The sequence below is a fragment of the Larimichthys crocea genome, chromosome XII (assembly GCF_000972845.2).
Source record: "Larimichthys crocea isolate SSNF chromosome XII, L_crocea_2.0, whole genome shotgun sequence".
Taxonomy (NCBI): domain Eukaryota; kingdom Metazoa; phylum Chordata; class Actinopteri; family Sciaenidae; genus Larimichthys; species Larimichthys crocea.
In genome coordinates, this window is record NC_040022.1 from 7,663,480 (window position 1) to 7,676,765 (window position 13,286).

The window sequence follows — 13,286 nt, forward strand, 5'->3', positions numbered from 1 at the left end:
TTTACAGGAGTAGTATTACATTATGGTAAATGCTCTTATTTGCTTTCTTGAGAGTTTCATGAGAAGATTGATACCACTCATGCGGTAAATATGAAGCTATACCCCCAGCAGCCGGTTAGCTGAGTTTAGCACAAAGAACAGAAACAGGACAAAATCCAACTACTAGCACCCCTGAAGATGCCAAATTTACGTTATTTACATTGTTTAGTCCGTCACAACAACCAAAGTGTAAAACCTCATGTTAAGTTTTTATTAGGGGCTGTTGAAATATGTTGATGTCTTGCAGATCTGATCTTCTGGCTGAAGGAGAACGTCACTGTCTTTTTATGGTGCCTCTGGTAAGTATGAACTAAATGTGCCAATAAAAAGTCTGAGTAAAAGCCAGAAAATGTACATGATTTTTTTTTCCTCCTCTCTATAGTAAGTTGCATGCCCCGAAGGCACAGTCCAAAATTCAGCCTGCAAACAGACAGTCTAAGAGATTTCACCTGACCTTCTTCTGTCATGGAAACATTTCCCAAATATTTGCCTCTATGAATCTGTAAAAGGTTTGGCAACATACACAAATTCACAAACTTTTGACCCTCCCATTTTATCCACATGGAGTAAATCTAGCAGCCCAGACAGAGGAGAACTTTGGTAAAGCGCTAAAGCTGTTTGTGGAAAACGGAAAGCACAGCTGCTGCGGCTCAGAGAAAAATCTGAGGATTCAGAAGAAAACGGATTTCCAAAAAAAACTGAACCGGGCCACCTCTATGCACTTCAAGACAAATTCCATCAGGGTAACACAAAAGATTCACATGATGTGTTGCAAAGGGTCGATTTAGCACCTGAATTCCAGGATTGTGTAAACATTAAGGAAGTGAAACACCTTTTTGCTGACAAGATGAGAAAAAACAGTTATTCACTGGAAAGCATGGCGCCCAACACACACATGTTCATGATGAGAAACCTGATCGAAAGCATTTGATGCACGACTTCTGGAAACCCGCTTTAAGTGAGATCAGCAGCAGTGTTGTGTCTGACATAGGCAATGCCATGGATTACAGTCATTTTGTTACGTATTAGGCCAGTCCATATTCATGCTTACAGCTGGGGACTGTAGTTTTTAGCAAACGTTACTCAAACAGGATAGATATATAAAAAACAAGTCAGACTTTTTATTGGTATTGGTATTTTCATCTGCTGATATGGTGCGCTAGTGAATATTGACAGCAGCAACATGGTAATGACCCCCTGTGTGTTTTTGAACAGTGGAGGAACACGCAGTATTAGACTTTGACTTTTGTTGAAGCTACTAATGCTGAGGTTTGATTGTGATAAAAAAAAAGTATTGTGAAAATATAACATGAAGTGTATAATTGTACAATTGTATGCACCATATGATGGTTATAGTATGTTTTTATACCATTAAATCATAAAAAATCATTTGAATATTTTGAGGTCATGCAAAAAAATGAAAATGTCTGCTACTCATACCATTTCATTTAACTTTTTTCTCAAATATGTATCCCCAAGAAAGCCTAAAGTATATCAGAAATCACATGTCAGATCTTCACTATGTGTTTCAGACAACATCATTTCAGGCCTGTTTGCTTTTTTAAACAGATTTCTTAGTTTATTCATATTGTCAGCTGATGGTTTGGAAGGGAATCTTGAATTTAATTATTATCCATGAACAAATAAGAAATAGATTTGTGTTGTGTCAGTGAATAACCATATCTTACTCCCACAATGAAATCTTTACTTTATCTATGCTCACAACTCTGTAACAATATTCATCTGTTCATATATTTTGTACAATAGCACGTGTATTATATATTTCCAGCCACTGTACAGGATGTATAGTTTGTTTTAAAACAAGAATATACAATACAACTGTTCAAGGCACTCAAGAATATTATATTCATACATTTTATCTCTGCATACATATGAACCTACTCTTGAACAGTGAGTTTGGCTGAGCAGAATGCCTCCCCATGGTCATTGGTGGCTCTGCAGGTGTAAAGGTTGCTATCCTCTGGGCCAACTTTGACTAGAACCAGAGTACAACGGCCATCTTCCTCATACTCTATCTGCACTGTAGGTGACTCCTCCACAGGCTCCTTACCACACAGCCACACCACCTCTGGGTCAGGATATCCTGCCAAGATAGATGAGAGGGTTGAGGACAGAACATCTGAAAGGAAGCAAAACTGCAACCAATTGTTTTTAAGTCTTTTGCGGAAAGGTCAGGTCGTAAATCAAGTAAGTCAAGACTGTTTCAGGCTTACATGTTGACCATTAAATGGCATAATGTGAACAGATTTCTTTTCAAGCAATAGGTATTTATTTAAGTTTTAAGTCAGTGGAGTCAAGCAAGTCATGTCTCAAGTCTTCATTGTGAACAGTGCAACTTGTGTTCAACTTTTAAGTCACTGTTCGATAACAAAATGACACAGAAGAACTTTGGTACTGCTTGAGCTCTTGAGGTCATATTTACCTGTGAGGTTACATGAGAGACGGGCCTTGGATCCCTGAGCTACTGTTTGGTCTTCTAGGCTCTGGGTGAACTGGGGAGGCCCCTGCATCTTGCGCTCCAGAGATTGCAGGGCATGCTCTGCCTCAGGGCTCAGGGGTGAGTCTACGACAAAGAAGGGAAGGAAGGAGGAAGTAGTAGAAAGCCGTGGATTGCTGTACAGCGAGATTAAAACTAAAATGGTCCAGATAAGATAATAAAATGAAGAAATCTTACTCTCTCTGGGGCTGGTAGGAGATGCAGTGCTGTCACCTTTAGACAGCAATGCCATTCTCTTCAGGGCCAACAAGGCCTTACCTGCTTTCTGTTTAAGAAAAAAATGTAAAAGGTCTGTAGCAGAAAACCAAAACAACACCTCAAAATAAAAGAAAAACATAAAAGTACTGTGCTGAAGTGTCACCTTCCACTTCTGCTTGGCTAGAAATCTTTTCATCTTCTCCTTGGACAGATTCTTTGTGGTGGCCAGGTCTTCAGAATCAAATGCTGCCATCCAAGGGTGGGCAAGTGCCGCTTCACAGGACATCCTCCGCCTTGGAAACACACAGTTTTATAAGAGGTTAAGTGTAAATGGTATATGGAGGCTGTTCCTTAGCTGTATCTTTATGAAATCACCTGGTGTCCTTGTTGAGCAAGGAGCTTATGAAATTTTTGGCCTCGTCTGTAATTTCATCGAAGCTCTCCTCATCAAACTCAAACTGAGCAGCTGTGACCAAGGCCAGGGTCTCTGCATCACTGTTACCCTGGAATGGAGACTCACCACTCAGCCTGAAGAGTATGAAAGACAGAAAATCATTATAATTTTTCAACTTACATCCACTAGGGGGCATTGGAAGTTAGTAAAAACATTTAAACAACAGGCAGCACAGAGAGATGCACTTGATTAAGGGCCCCTTTGACCAAGAGGTCAAGTGAATTAGGTCAGGTTGATATACACTGGCCCACCTGACTCAATCCTAGTTGCCAGTCACTGTCAGAAAATTTGCCCTCACCAGTTTAGATTAAAAAATACGGGTTGGTAGTGTAATTAGATCATAGTTAGATTGTCTGTATGACTGTATGAAACTTTTGTGTTCTGACCCAACCCTGAATATGCATGAAAGAAGAGATTGTTTGAAGGAGTAGTATTACATTGTGGTAAATACTCTTATTTGCTTTCTTGTTGAGAGTTTCATGAGAAGTTTGATACCACTCCCATTGTTAGGTAAACATGAAGCCACCAGCAGCAACCGGTTATCTTAGCTTAGCACCAACACTGGAAACAGGGGGAAACAGCTAGCACAGCTCTAATGGTGACAAAAATCCACCTGCCAGTACGAATGAAGCTGGGGTATTAAGAGTTGTGTGACCCCTTTTTCTTGGCTGAATGCAATAACTCCTCGAGTGTCTGGCAACAGTGGCAGCTTGTGAAAAATATTCTAGATGGGACTGTGCCATATTCAGTCAGTTTCAGAAACCATCCCATCCCGATACTATTTAACACAAACTGCAGGATACCAGTGCTCTGTGAAATAATAACAGGGTTTATGCAGGAATCCTGAGGTTACCTTTTTAATACCTTCGAAATATTTTTTAAAACCTCAACGTAACTTGCCTCTAGTCATATAGTAAAAACAGGATCCATAAATGGGAGGGCACACGCACTGTTACTGTCAATCTGAACACTGTAGATAGATCCAACTACATCAGGGGTGTCCAACCTTTTTTTAAAGAGGGCCAGATTTGACAATGTGAAGATACCCTTGGTCCAATAATATAACATTTTAAAAATGGAAAAATTACCAATAAAAGTTAGATACAAATGTTTTGTAACAATTTTATTTTAATTGTTTTTTTTTTTTTAATGACAATGTAACCAAATCTGATTGACCTCAATTAGGCGTGAACAAATCTAAAAAACAGTAAAAAAACAAAGAATAAATTGTATGAACACGTTAAACTTGCATGAAGCTGATACAAATCTAATCTCTTTAAACATGACTTATTATGAGTAATGCAAAGTCTGTTAACATTTAAGTTTAAAACATATCACTTCTGCTCTTGGTTTTCACAAGATCATTCAGAAAGTAATATTTTGTGTTACATCTACAGATATATAACACAGTTATGTCCTTAAAGGTTCAAATGCTTCATTATGTTAACCAAAAAGCCAAATCTTCCAGCCATACAGTATCTGACAATCCTAGCATAGGCCATAAATAATATATTATTTAAAAATGAAGCTGTCACCAACTGTACTGTGCTCCCGAACGTTCTACCAATACCCTGACTTTAGCCGTAGCTGGTTTGGGGCGATAAAATAATCACCCTTTCTGGAATAGATTTGAGGAAGCTGATTGGCTAAATCGTGTGTCAGACGTTCATACCTTAAATTAGCGACTGATTTATTTAAACACACAAATATTGAAAATATGAATGATTTAATATTATTATTATTATTTTAAATTTGTGTGGCTTAGGGAGAGCAAACAGCAGACTCCAGAAAGAGCTTTAGAGGTACTGATGGATTTTATTGGACAAAGCCTGTCCAGTGGTTCCCCCTTTTTCCCAGTCAGACAAGAGAGTTTTCATTTCAAGAGAGTCAATTTTCATCTGACTCTCGACAAGAAAGCAATAGAGTGTTTCCCAAAAAGAGAAAGAAAATGTACTTACAATATGTAACAGATGACCCCAATGCTCCACATGTCAGTGGCAAAACACACAGGCTCATAGTTGATCACTTCAGGTGCCACAAACTCTGGAGTCCCATGCATCACCTTCAGAGCTGTGTTACCCTCTGTTAAGCATAAAGAGCATAACTTGATATTGAAACATACAATAGAATAACAAGTAGCCATAAAGAGTTTGATTTTACATACCAATCCTGCTGGCTAATCCGAAGTCAATTATCTTTATGGAGGTGCCACTGGTGTCAACACACACAATGTTTTCAGGTTTGAGGTCCAGATGGATAATGTTCTGCTGATGCATGTACGCAATCCCCTCCAGAATCTGTTGCATGTAGCGCACGCTGGCAGGCTCTGTGTGCTCAAAGTTGTCGTCCACAATACGTTCAAACAGTTCCCCACCTGCGATACTACAGACAGACAAACCACAGTGACAATCATTATATTTCTTTGTTGTTGACCAGCATTTGTAGGTGCTATAGGAATTCAACCACTTTGGGCTTTCCTGATGATACTCACAACTCCATGACCATGACCATCTCAGGCTTGTGATCATATGCAGCGAGGCATTGAACAAGTTTGGGGTGATGGAGGTAGTTCATCAATTCTATCTCTTTACGGGCAGCCTCCCTCTCTTTGGCTCGCCGACCTTTGTAGAACTTCCCAGCACACACACGTCCTGTTTCTTTGTGGGTTATCTTGAACACCTGGCCGAACTTTCCCCTAAAGAAGACACAAGTATAGTCATTTTTATCTTTGACCATTTCTCACAAATGGAGACTGACACAACATAATATTTCATCTGAGATATGTGATTCTACAATGTCTTCATCTGTTAATCTAAGACAAACAGTGGCATATATCTCTTGACTTTATTAACAACAACCACTGCTGTTCTCCAAAAGTGGAACCATGTCTCTACATGCATGTATGTTAAACCGCCTTCTGTTAGACTTGGCAGGACCTCTGAGAACTCACCCTGACGAAAGGTAATGTCAAGTGTTTCTTGTTAAACTCTCTGACGCTACCTGGGAAAACTTGTTTGGAAAATGGGGTTCCTGACAGATACTCACACTCCAAGTTTCTCCTGCAAATTGTAGTGATCTGTGACTTTGTGAGTAGAGTCAATAGTGACACAGGTAAAGGCTTGAGGAGCTTCCTCTTCTTGCAGTTTGCTTAAATCTACACACAAAGACACAACAGCTGAAATATAAGCACCAGTATATTTGCCTCTATTTTCAAACTTGTATCAATAACCCATATCGCCTCACCTTTCTGCTCCATCTTGACCACCGGCGACACTGGTCCTGGCTCACTTTTTCCCACTTCGTTGTAGGCACTCACTCGGAAACAGTATTCCTGTTGAGGCTGCAGCCCAGAGCACACTCTGTAGGAAGTACTCTCACACTGGGATGTGAGCTCACACCAATCCCCAGACTCAAGAAGTCCCTGCTTCTTTACCTCAACCACATAACCCAGGATGGCACTGCCTCCGTCGTAGCAGGGGCCCGACCAGGACAGCACAAGGCTGGTGTCAGAGATGATGGAGATGACAGGACAGGAGGCAGGAGGCTGTGGCCTCTCTGTTGGGATGATGATGAATAAAATGCTCAAGTAAATGCAAACTTACTTCACATGGTTCTGACACTGTAGAGTGTGTGTTGTCTTACCTATGACAGAAAGAGTGAGCGTGTGTTCTGCTGAATTCTTGCGGTCCCTCACTACAACAGTGTAGCGTCCTGTGTGCTGTGGTTTAGCCTCTGCTATAACCAGTGTACTGCTCTGATCAGTATTTTCTTCCCACAGCTCTGGACCATCCACTATCTGCAGATGCAAAGTGTGTAAGAAAAACAGAAAGATAAATGCTGAGAGATAGCGGAAACAAATAACACTTGGACGGCATAAAATCATGTTTTAAAATTACGACACCTGCTCTTTGTTTCTGATCCAACACGACACTACAGGAGGACTGCAGGTGAAAAAACAGGTCACCCGGGCAGTTTGCCCCACCTCTACCTTGACGTGCTGCGGAGGGTTTTCAAAGCGTAATGCTGGACCTGCAAAGACAAAACAAAGTGAGTGTTTAGACTCGCAGCCTGCCTGCTGTTTTGTAGTGTATTGTAGTGTTATCGATCGGGTTGAAGGCCTAAAAACACACATGCTGGAAGGAAACGATCCAGTATGGTATGTGAGATAAAGACAGAGGGACAGAGAAAATGTCTGGTGGTGGGATGGGATTACACAATCTGTGGTTTGTCCTCTACAAACTGAAAGTGTATTACTTCCCCTGAGACCCTTATTTTTGTAGCATACAGTACAACAAACCAAATGTCTCAAGTGGAAACAAATACTAAACACAGATGACATATCTAACACAAGTACAACCAGTCCTTGTGTAACCAAGTGTGTTAAACAATGTTAATATTAGACATCTATGCATCATGTATGCATAATGAGTTTTAAACTATTTACCTAGACAAATGACAAACACACAGCTCACATCTCTCTGCACTGTACCCGCCAGTTATATAATGGTGCCACGCATTTACATCAGGTCAGAAAATTCCATATATGAGCTGCAGTCAATATCATATCATGCTGTCAGTATTCAAATACTGTTGCATCGGGATGATGAATTTGACTGGAAACAATCTGATAAAATTATGTTTAATAGCTTTATATCTACATTTTATCTTCTCAACCGGCAGTCTGATGATAAATTATTGCCTCTCTCTATCTAGCCATCACTTATATATAATTCATTCAACCATAAACAACATAACCACCATTTAAAAAAAAACAATATTGCGTATCCTGTGCACACATAACAGGCTTTCAGACCTTATTGTGTGTGCTTTTTATGCTTTTATTGATGCAGCCTACACCCTAGGGTTAAGTTCCACAGCACAATAGCTTAGAGCACTATAACAAGAACAAAAGCTAAAAGAGAAGGCGTACCTCTAGGGACAAACCACAACAGCATCAGAAGCAACTCACACACACAAAACAGACGAATAAAGACAAATAAATTACATTAACAAGCAAGCCACATCAGACAATATAGCAGTGAACAATGAGAAAGTAGAAAGGGCGAGCGGATGATGGAAAAACAGGTGCATTGCTTGGTCATTTTGGCAGAGATAGTGAACGAGGAGAAGGAAAAAAAAGATTTAATCTGTGTTTCTCACCTGTCCTCGAGTTAGCTCTCTTCTTTGGGATGACTTCTGCAGAGACAGATGAAGTGCAGGTAGGTTTTAGTAGGTGGGGACAGGACAGAGGTGTGGCTCTGCTTTATTCTGTGGTTATCAGTTTACAGTCCACAAGTTTCACTGAACTGTGCATTTGTCCACTCCCCTACATGGTGTTCACTTGGGACTGATGAGCTTTAGTGGGTGTATCAAAAATCTATATGGTTGTGGAAGTCCTGCGTGACTCCTGACTGGCTGACAACCAATCACACAAGAACTGGAAGTGATGCGTTTCCTCCCCATTTAAAAATATAACATGGACATCCGGAAGAGGTTCAAACAATGGAGCCTGATATATTTCTTGGTGTGACAAAACTTGTAAGGAAGGAAACTCCACTGTATATGTTGTTAGCATCAATAAATTGACCCCTGAGGTGGATAAAAGCTTTGTATATATGTGTAAAAATCATTATCTTTTTACCTCTTGGAGTTGAGACTGGGCTAAGCTTATCAGAGTCTGTAGGGGACGAAGAAATAGTCCCTTGGAAGACTGCTGGCTCGTCTTTGGGAGACTGTCCATTCTCCATAATGCTCTTGAATGCAGAAGTGGCCACATTTGAGACACGATTCGGCACAGCATAGATAGTTTCAAAGTCTGGATTGGTTTTCAGAAAGAGGAAAAGGCAAAGAGACCACAGAACATCAGAAATGAAACTGGCTAACTCCTGTTTATTGGGATCAGACAAAATAACCAACTAAATATTCCAGTGAATGAGGAACCCAGCATTACAACTTGCAAGAAGAAAGAGTTTATAGCAGAGTTTATAATTAAGAGCAAATTGTGTTTGGATTTGGAAGATGTCTGTATGCTCACCCCTGACAAACACAGCAGCGCAGCAGGATGTTTTCCCTGCGCTGTTTTCTGCCAAGCAGGTGTATGCGCCCGCATCTTCGGGCAAAGACTCCTTCACCACAAAAGTCATCTCCCTGCCATTGAAGGAATGTTTCCCAAAACGAGCCACTTCACCTGCCCATTGGAGCAAACAAACAAACTAGAAACACTCTCTTCTACTAGCGTAATGTGCATGAAAGAACAGTGGAGAGAAAGCACGTGAGAAAGGAAGGGCTGTCAAGGATGCCGGATACAGGAGAAAATAAACTCTTGAACCCTGCTGTGGATCTGTCATTACACAATGCTTGCTGCATGGCCAACTATTGTTTAAACATACACTTTGGTTTGAATTATAATAAACCAAGAATACTGAATATGTCAAGCTGAGTGAAGAGCAAACATAAACAGAAGACTGCAAAATTCTAAGAGCTGATATTTATCCCAGAATTTACAGCCATTTAAGGCAAAATTTAAGGGTTCAAGTGGTTGAATGGTTTGATCAGAGTTAGAACAGGCCTCACAAACTGTAAATAACCAAATATGAGCAATTGCTGCTTGTGGTTATTTAATGAATAACAAAATACACTGGAAATCAAATATTGTGTTATGCTATGTTTATTTGGATTTAAAACTCGAGCCGAAGCAAACATCAGGATGCAGCAGTGTAAATTGTCCCTGCTCACCATTGTGCAACCATGTGACTTTGATTGGCTGACTTCCAGCAATAACCCCCCGCAGTGTGATGTCACCCCCTTCGTCCACGCTGCAGTCCTCCAGGGGCTCTATGAAGACGGGTGGATCCAGGCGTTTACAAGACGAGTCTGGATATGGAGGACGCAGAAAACAAGAGCAACACATACATATCAAGGGTTTATGTGTGAGAGTGTTATCAGCGACCTGAACTGTGATCAGTGCCTGTTTCTAGAACACAAAACTTCACTTCTGAGTTCATTTTCTGTCCCCTTTTCATTTTGGTCATGTCTATCATGCACATCTTAAAAATAAAACACACAAATATTAAAGGTTATGTGTTTTAAATTAATTCACACACTGACTCTCATACTGTGGCCTTGGCTTTCTTAAAATTAGTACCTAGTTGAAGTAACACCTGCTAAACGTGCTACAGAGAATGTTCTATTGCTTCTTCTACTACAACATTTCACTTCTCTTTCTTTGTTCTTCCTTTTCTCTCTCATTACACATAACATAAATGCATGTCACCGCTGCCCGGAAACCCACACCACTGACATGAATTCTCTGCTTAACTTAATATAAAGTACATAGTTCATGGTATCTGGACTGTTTGTGTTTTCCTTTTAAAGTCTTCCAGGACTTGTTATATTAAATATGGATTCATTGAAATTGGAGCTGAATTCTTGAGCCCTGTGAGTATTCCAAAGTATTACACTCCCACTCATCCAGTAAAGCACATTATCAGCAGCATGGGCTGACATTGAGTGGCATAACTAGTACAACAAGGTACCTTCATCGAAATTTTGTGCTGCGATGTCATGCAAAGCCATATGGTTTAACAAAATGAATGCTTTTACTATCAACCTTTATCCTTTATCTGATATGTGTGCACTGGTTGCTCTTAAAACAAGCCAACACTAAAGGGGGGATTTTCACAGGTTTACCAAGAACTTGAAGCTATTAGGTCAGTGGTGTCAGTCATAACTAAGTGAAACTAAAAGTTTACAGGTTGCTCCGAAAACTTGAACCATAGTCAAGTTGATATAAATCAGTTATTCATGCTTTGACAAGTCAAGGATACTGTACAAACTTGCCATCTGACAGACAGATGTGTGTAATAATGTCTGCCCCATGACAATTTACACTGACAAAAATGAATTTACAAGACATACTTGACATGGAAACATATACAGTATATCAAATCTAGCTAAACAAAAGATTAAGCTTAGCTGTTTTGGGTTTAAAATGGACACTTGACAGTTTTAGAGCAAAAGCCACAAGCTCACAAGGATAAGAAAGAAAGAAAGAGACAAAGTGCACTCTCACTCTTTGACAGCATTGGACATTTGGTGTTGAGTGCGAGCTGACATGGAAGTGAAAGGTCCCTGACACAATAAACAATCAGATACTTGGACAAGCACCGGATATTAACTTGGAGTGAGTGACCTCAGTTTCTCTTTTTACAGTAGAATGAAAAATAAAACTTTTGATTTGTTGCAGTCTGTTTTGCAGTGCAGGAGGCATCACCCTGTACGAACTAATGTCTAATCAAATACTGACATTAAAAACACAGTGAAAGCTACCTGTTGACATCTTTCCAACACAAACACACACCCTAAAATGAGTAATCTCTCCTCTCTGCCTCTCTCATGCAGCTCTTACCTGTGTCAGGACATTTGTCTGAAGTTCTGGTGTCAGTTCCTGGCCCGTTCTCTGGTGCAGACGCTGCACAGGGCGGCTTGATGTGCATCCTGAAGGTTGACACATAACGCTGTTTGCTGCCATCACCGTTCATTTCTGTATAAGTCACTCAGTCATTTCCCGAGCTGATTGTCACACTTCCTTTCTTCACCACTGCTGTCTTGGTCTGACCTGTCTCTCTCTTCTGTAAAAACAACACTGTGTGTGTGTATCTCTCTCCCTCTCTCTCTCTCTTTTTCTCTCTCTCTCTCACACACACACATACAAACACACTCACTACTAAGCCTGCCCTCTCCTCACACTTCTCTGCATATGTTCAGGCCCTTTTTTCTCACCCTCGCCTGAACTATACTGACTCCACCTACAACACAAATCGTTTCTTCCTCCTCAGGCAAGGCGAGCATCTCCTTATCTTACCAAAGTCACTCTAATACCAGATCCCCCACCCACATGGACACACACACTCTACACATAAACAAGAAAAGACAGAAAGAAGGATTGTGGGAGGAAGAGGTTGGGCTTATCTACCCACCCAGCCAAAGGTCGTACTGTGTGATGTTTGTTGAATACGCAGCAGTGTAACGATTTTACTGTTTGCCCTCTCACTTATCAATGCTGCAACTGAACTTTGTGATGCCAGTGACATAGCAAAGGTTCATTTCACGCCTGTGGCTTGTAAAAGCTGTGATTGTGAACAACAGGCTCGTAAATCCTATGTGGCTTTAAGTGTGAGCGCCTGCCCCGGTACAGTATATCACACACACACACACACAGAAGCTGGCCGTTTCTAGGGTAACAGCGTCCTTTCAACAGACCCACCTGCTGCTATGGTGATAGAGATGTCTCAAGAGGGGCTTTTTATTGTTCTCATGACGAACATATGTTGTTGAGACCCAATAGATCACACAATCTGCTTTGCTTATTATTGGATGGAACAAATGATCAACCTGTTGTGATCAGTGAGCACAACAGAAACCCACTGAGGTGATTATAACTAGTCCTTTTACACTCCACTCCACTCTCATCCCAGCTTCCTAAATTCCACATCAGTGATCACAGAGAATAACACTGTGAGGGGCTTGTTTTAGTTTCTGTGAGGGAAGAATTCCAAAATCAAACAGTTACCAAAGGATTGCAGACAGAGAGGCACCATTGTGAAGATGCTCTTATGCTGATTTTTTTTGCTTACATTTGTACCATTGGCTAAAACTGTGAAATTCGCAGATCATCTAAAGTAGCAGTAAAGTTTAAAGCAGTGTGTGTCATTGTTGAGATGAAGGTGAAACTACTTGATTTCACTGGAACTTCACTGTTAAAATGAAAAGTCGCCATAGACATTCCTCAAAAGATTACAAAACCCTTTTCTGGACATCCTCCATGCCTTGTTTGGGCATACCACAAAACGACAAGCTCCAACTTGCAAAGTTAGCATCGACTGATGACTCCACCGAATAATCACAGCACTTTACACCACATGTGCTCAGGAAACTGGAATGGCACACACTGGATGACACCGTGCGAGTGATTCAATTAAGCTGATCTGATTGTAATGGTGTTAATGAGCCTTCCAGGTAAAGCTAGGAATTGTCCTGTAGCGCCAAAGCACAAAAACAAACCATTTTATATGTGTA

General features: G+C 40.6%; 1 protein-coding gene across 2 annotated transcripts; it reads right to left on the minus strand.

Annotated features, from left to right (window-relative positions):
* Positions 1-1,602: 1,602 nt before the first annotated feature.
* Positions 1,603-12,129, minus strand: mylk5 (myosin, light chain kinase 5). Of its 2 annotated transcripts, XM_010739640.3 has the most exons (17): positions 11,617-12,129; positions 9,945-10,082; positions 9,244-9,396; positions 8,851-9,024; positions 8,370-8,405; positions 7,111-7,238; positions 6,852-7,005; positions 6,453-6,764; positions 6,255-6,363; positions 5,701-5,904; positions 5,374-5,591; positions 5,168-5,291; positions 3,131-3,283; positions 2,919-3,048; positions 2,735-2,822; positions 2,483-2,623; positions 1,603-2,143 (listed from the first exon to the last, which is right to left on the minus strand). In XM_010739640.3, the coding sequence occupies exons 1-17, from the start codon at positions 11,747-11,749 to the stop codon at positions 1,938-1,940; spliced, it is 2,601 nt and encodes an 866-aa protein (XP_010737942.3). In that variant the 5' UTR covers positions 11,750-12,129; the 3' UTR covers positions 1,603-1,937. The 2 variants fall into 2 exon arrangements, with proteins under 2 accessions (XP_010737942.3, XP_019114289.2); XM_019258744.2 differs by lacking the exon at positions 11,617-12,129 and having other exon boundaries at positions 9,244-9,400; positions 9,945-10,073.
* Positions 12,130-13,286: the final 1,157 nt, after the last annotated feature.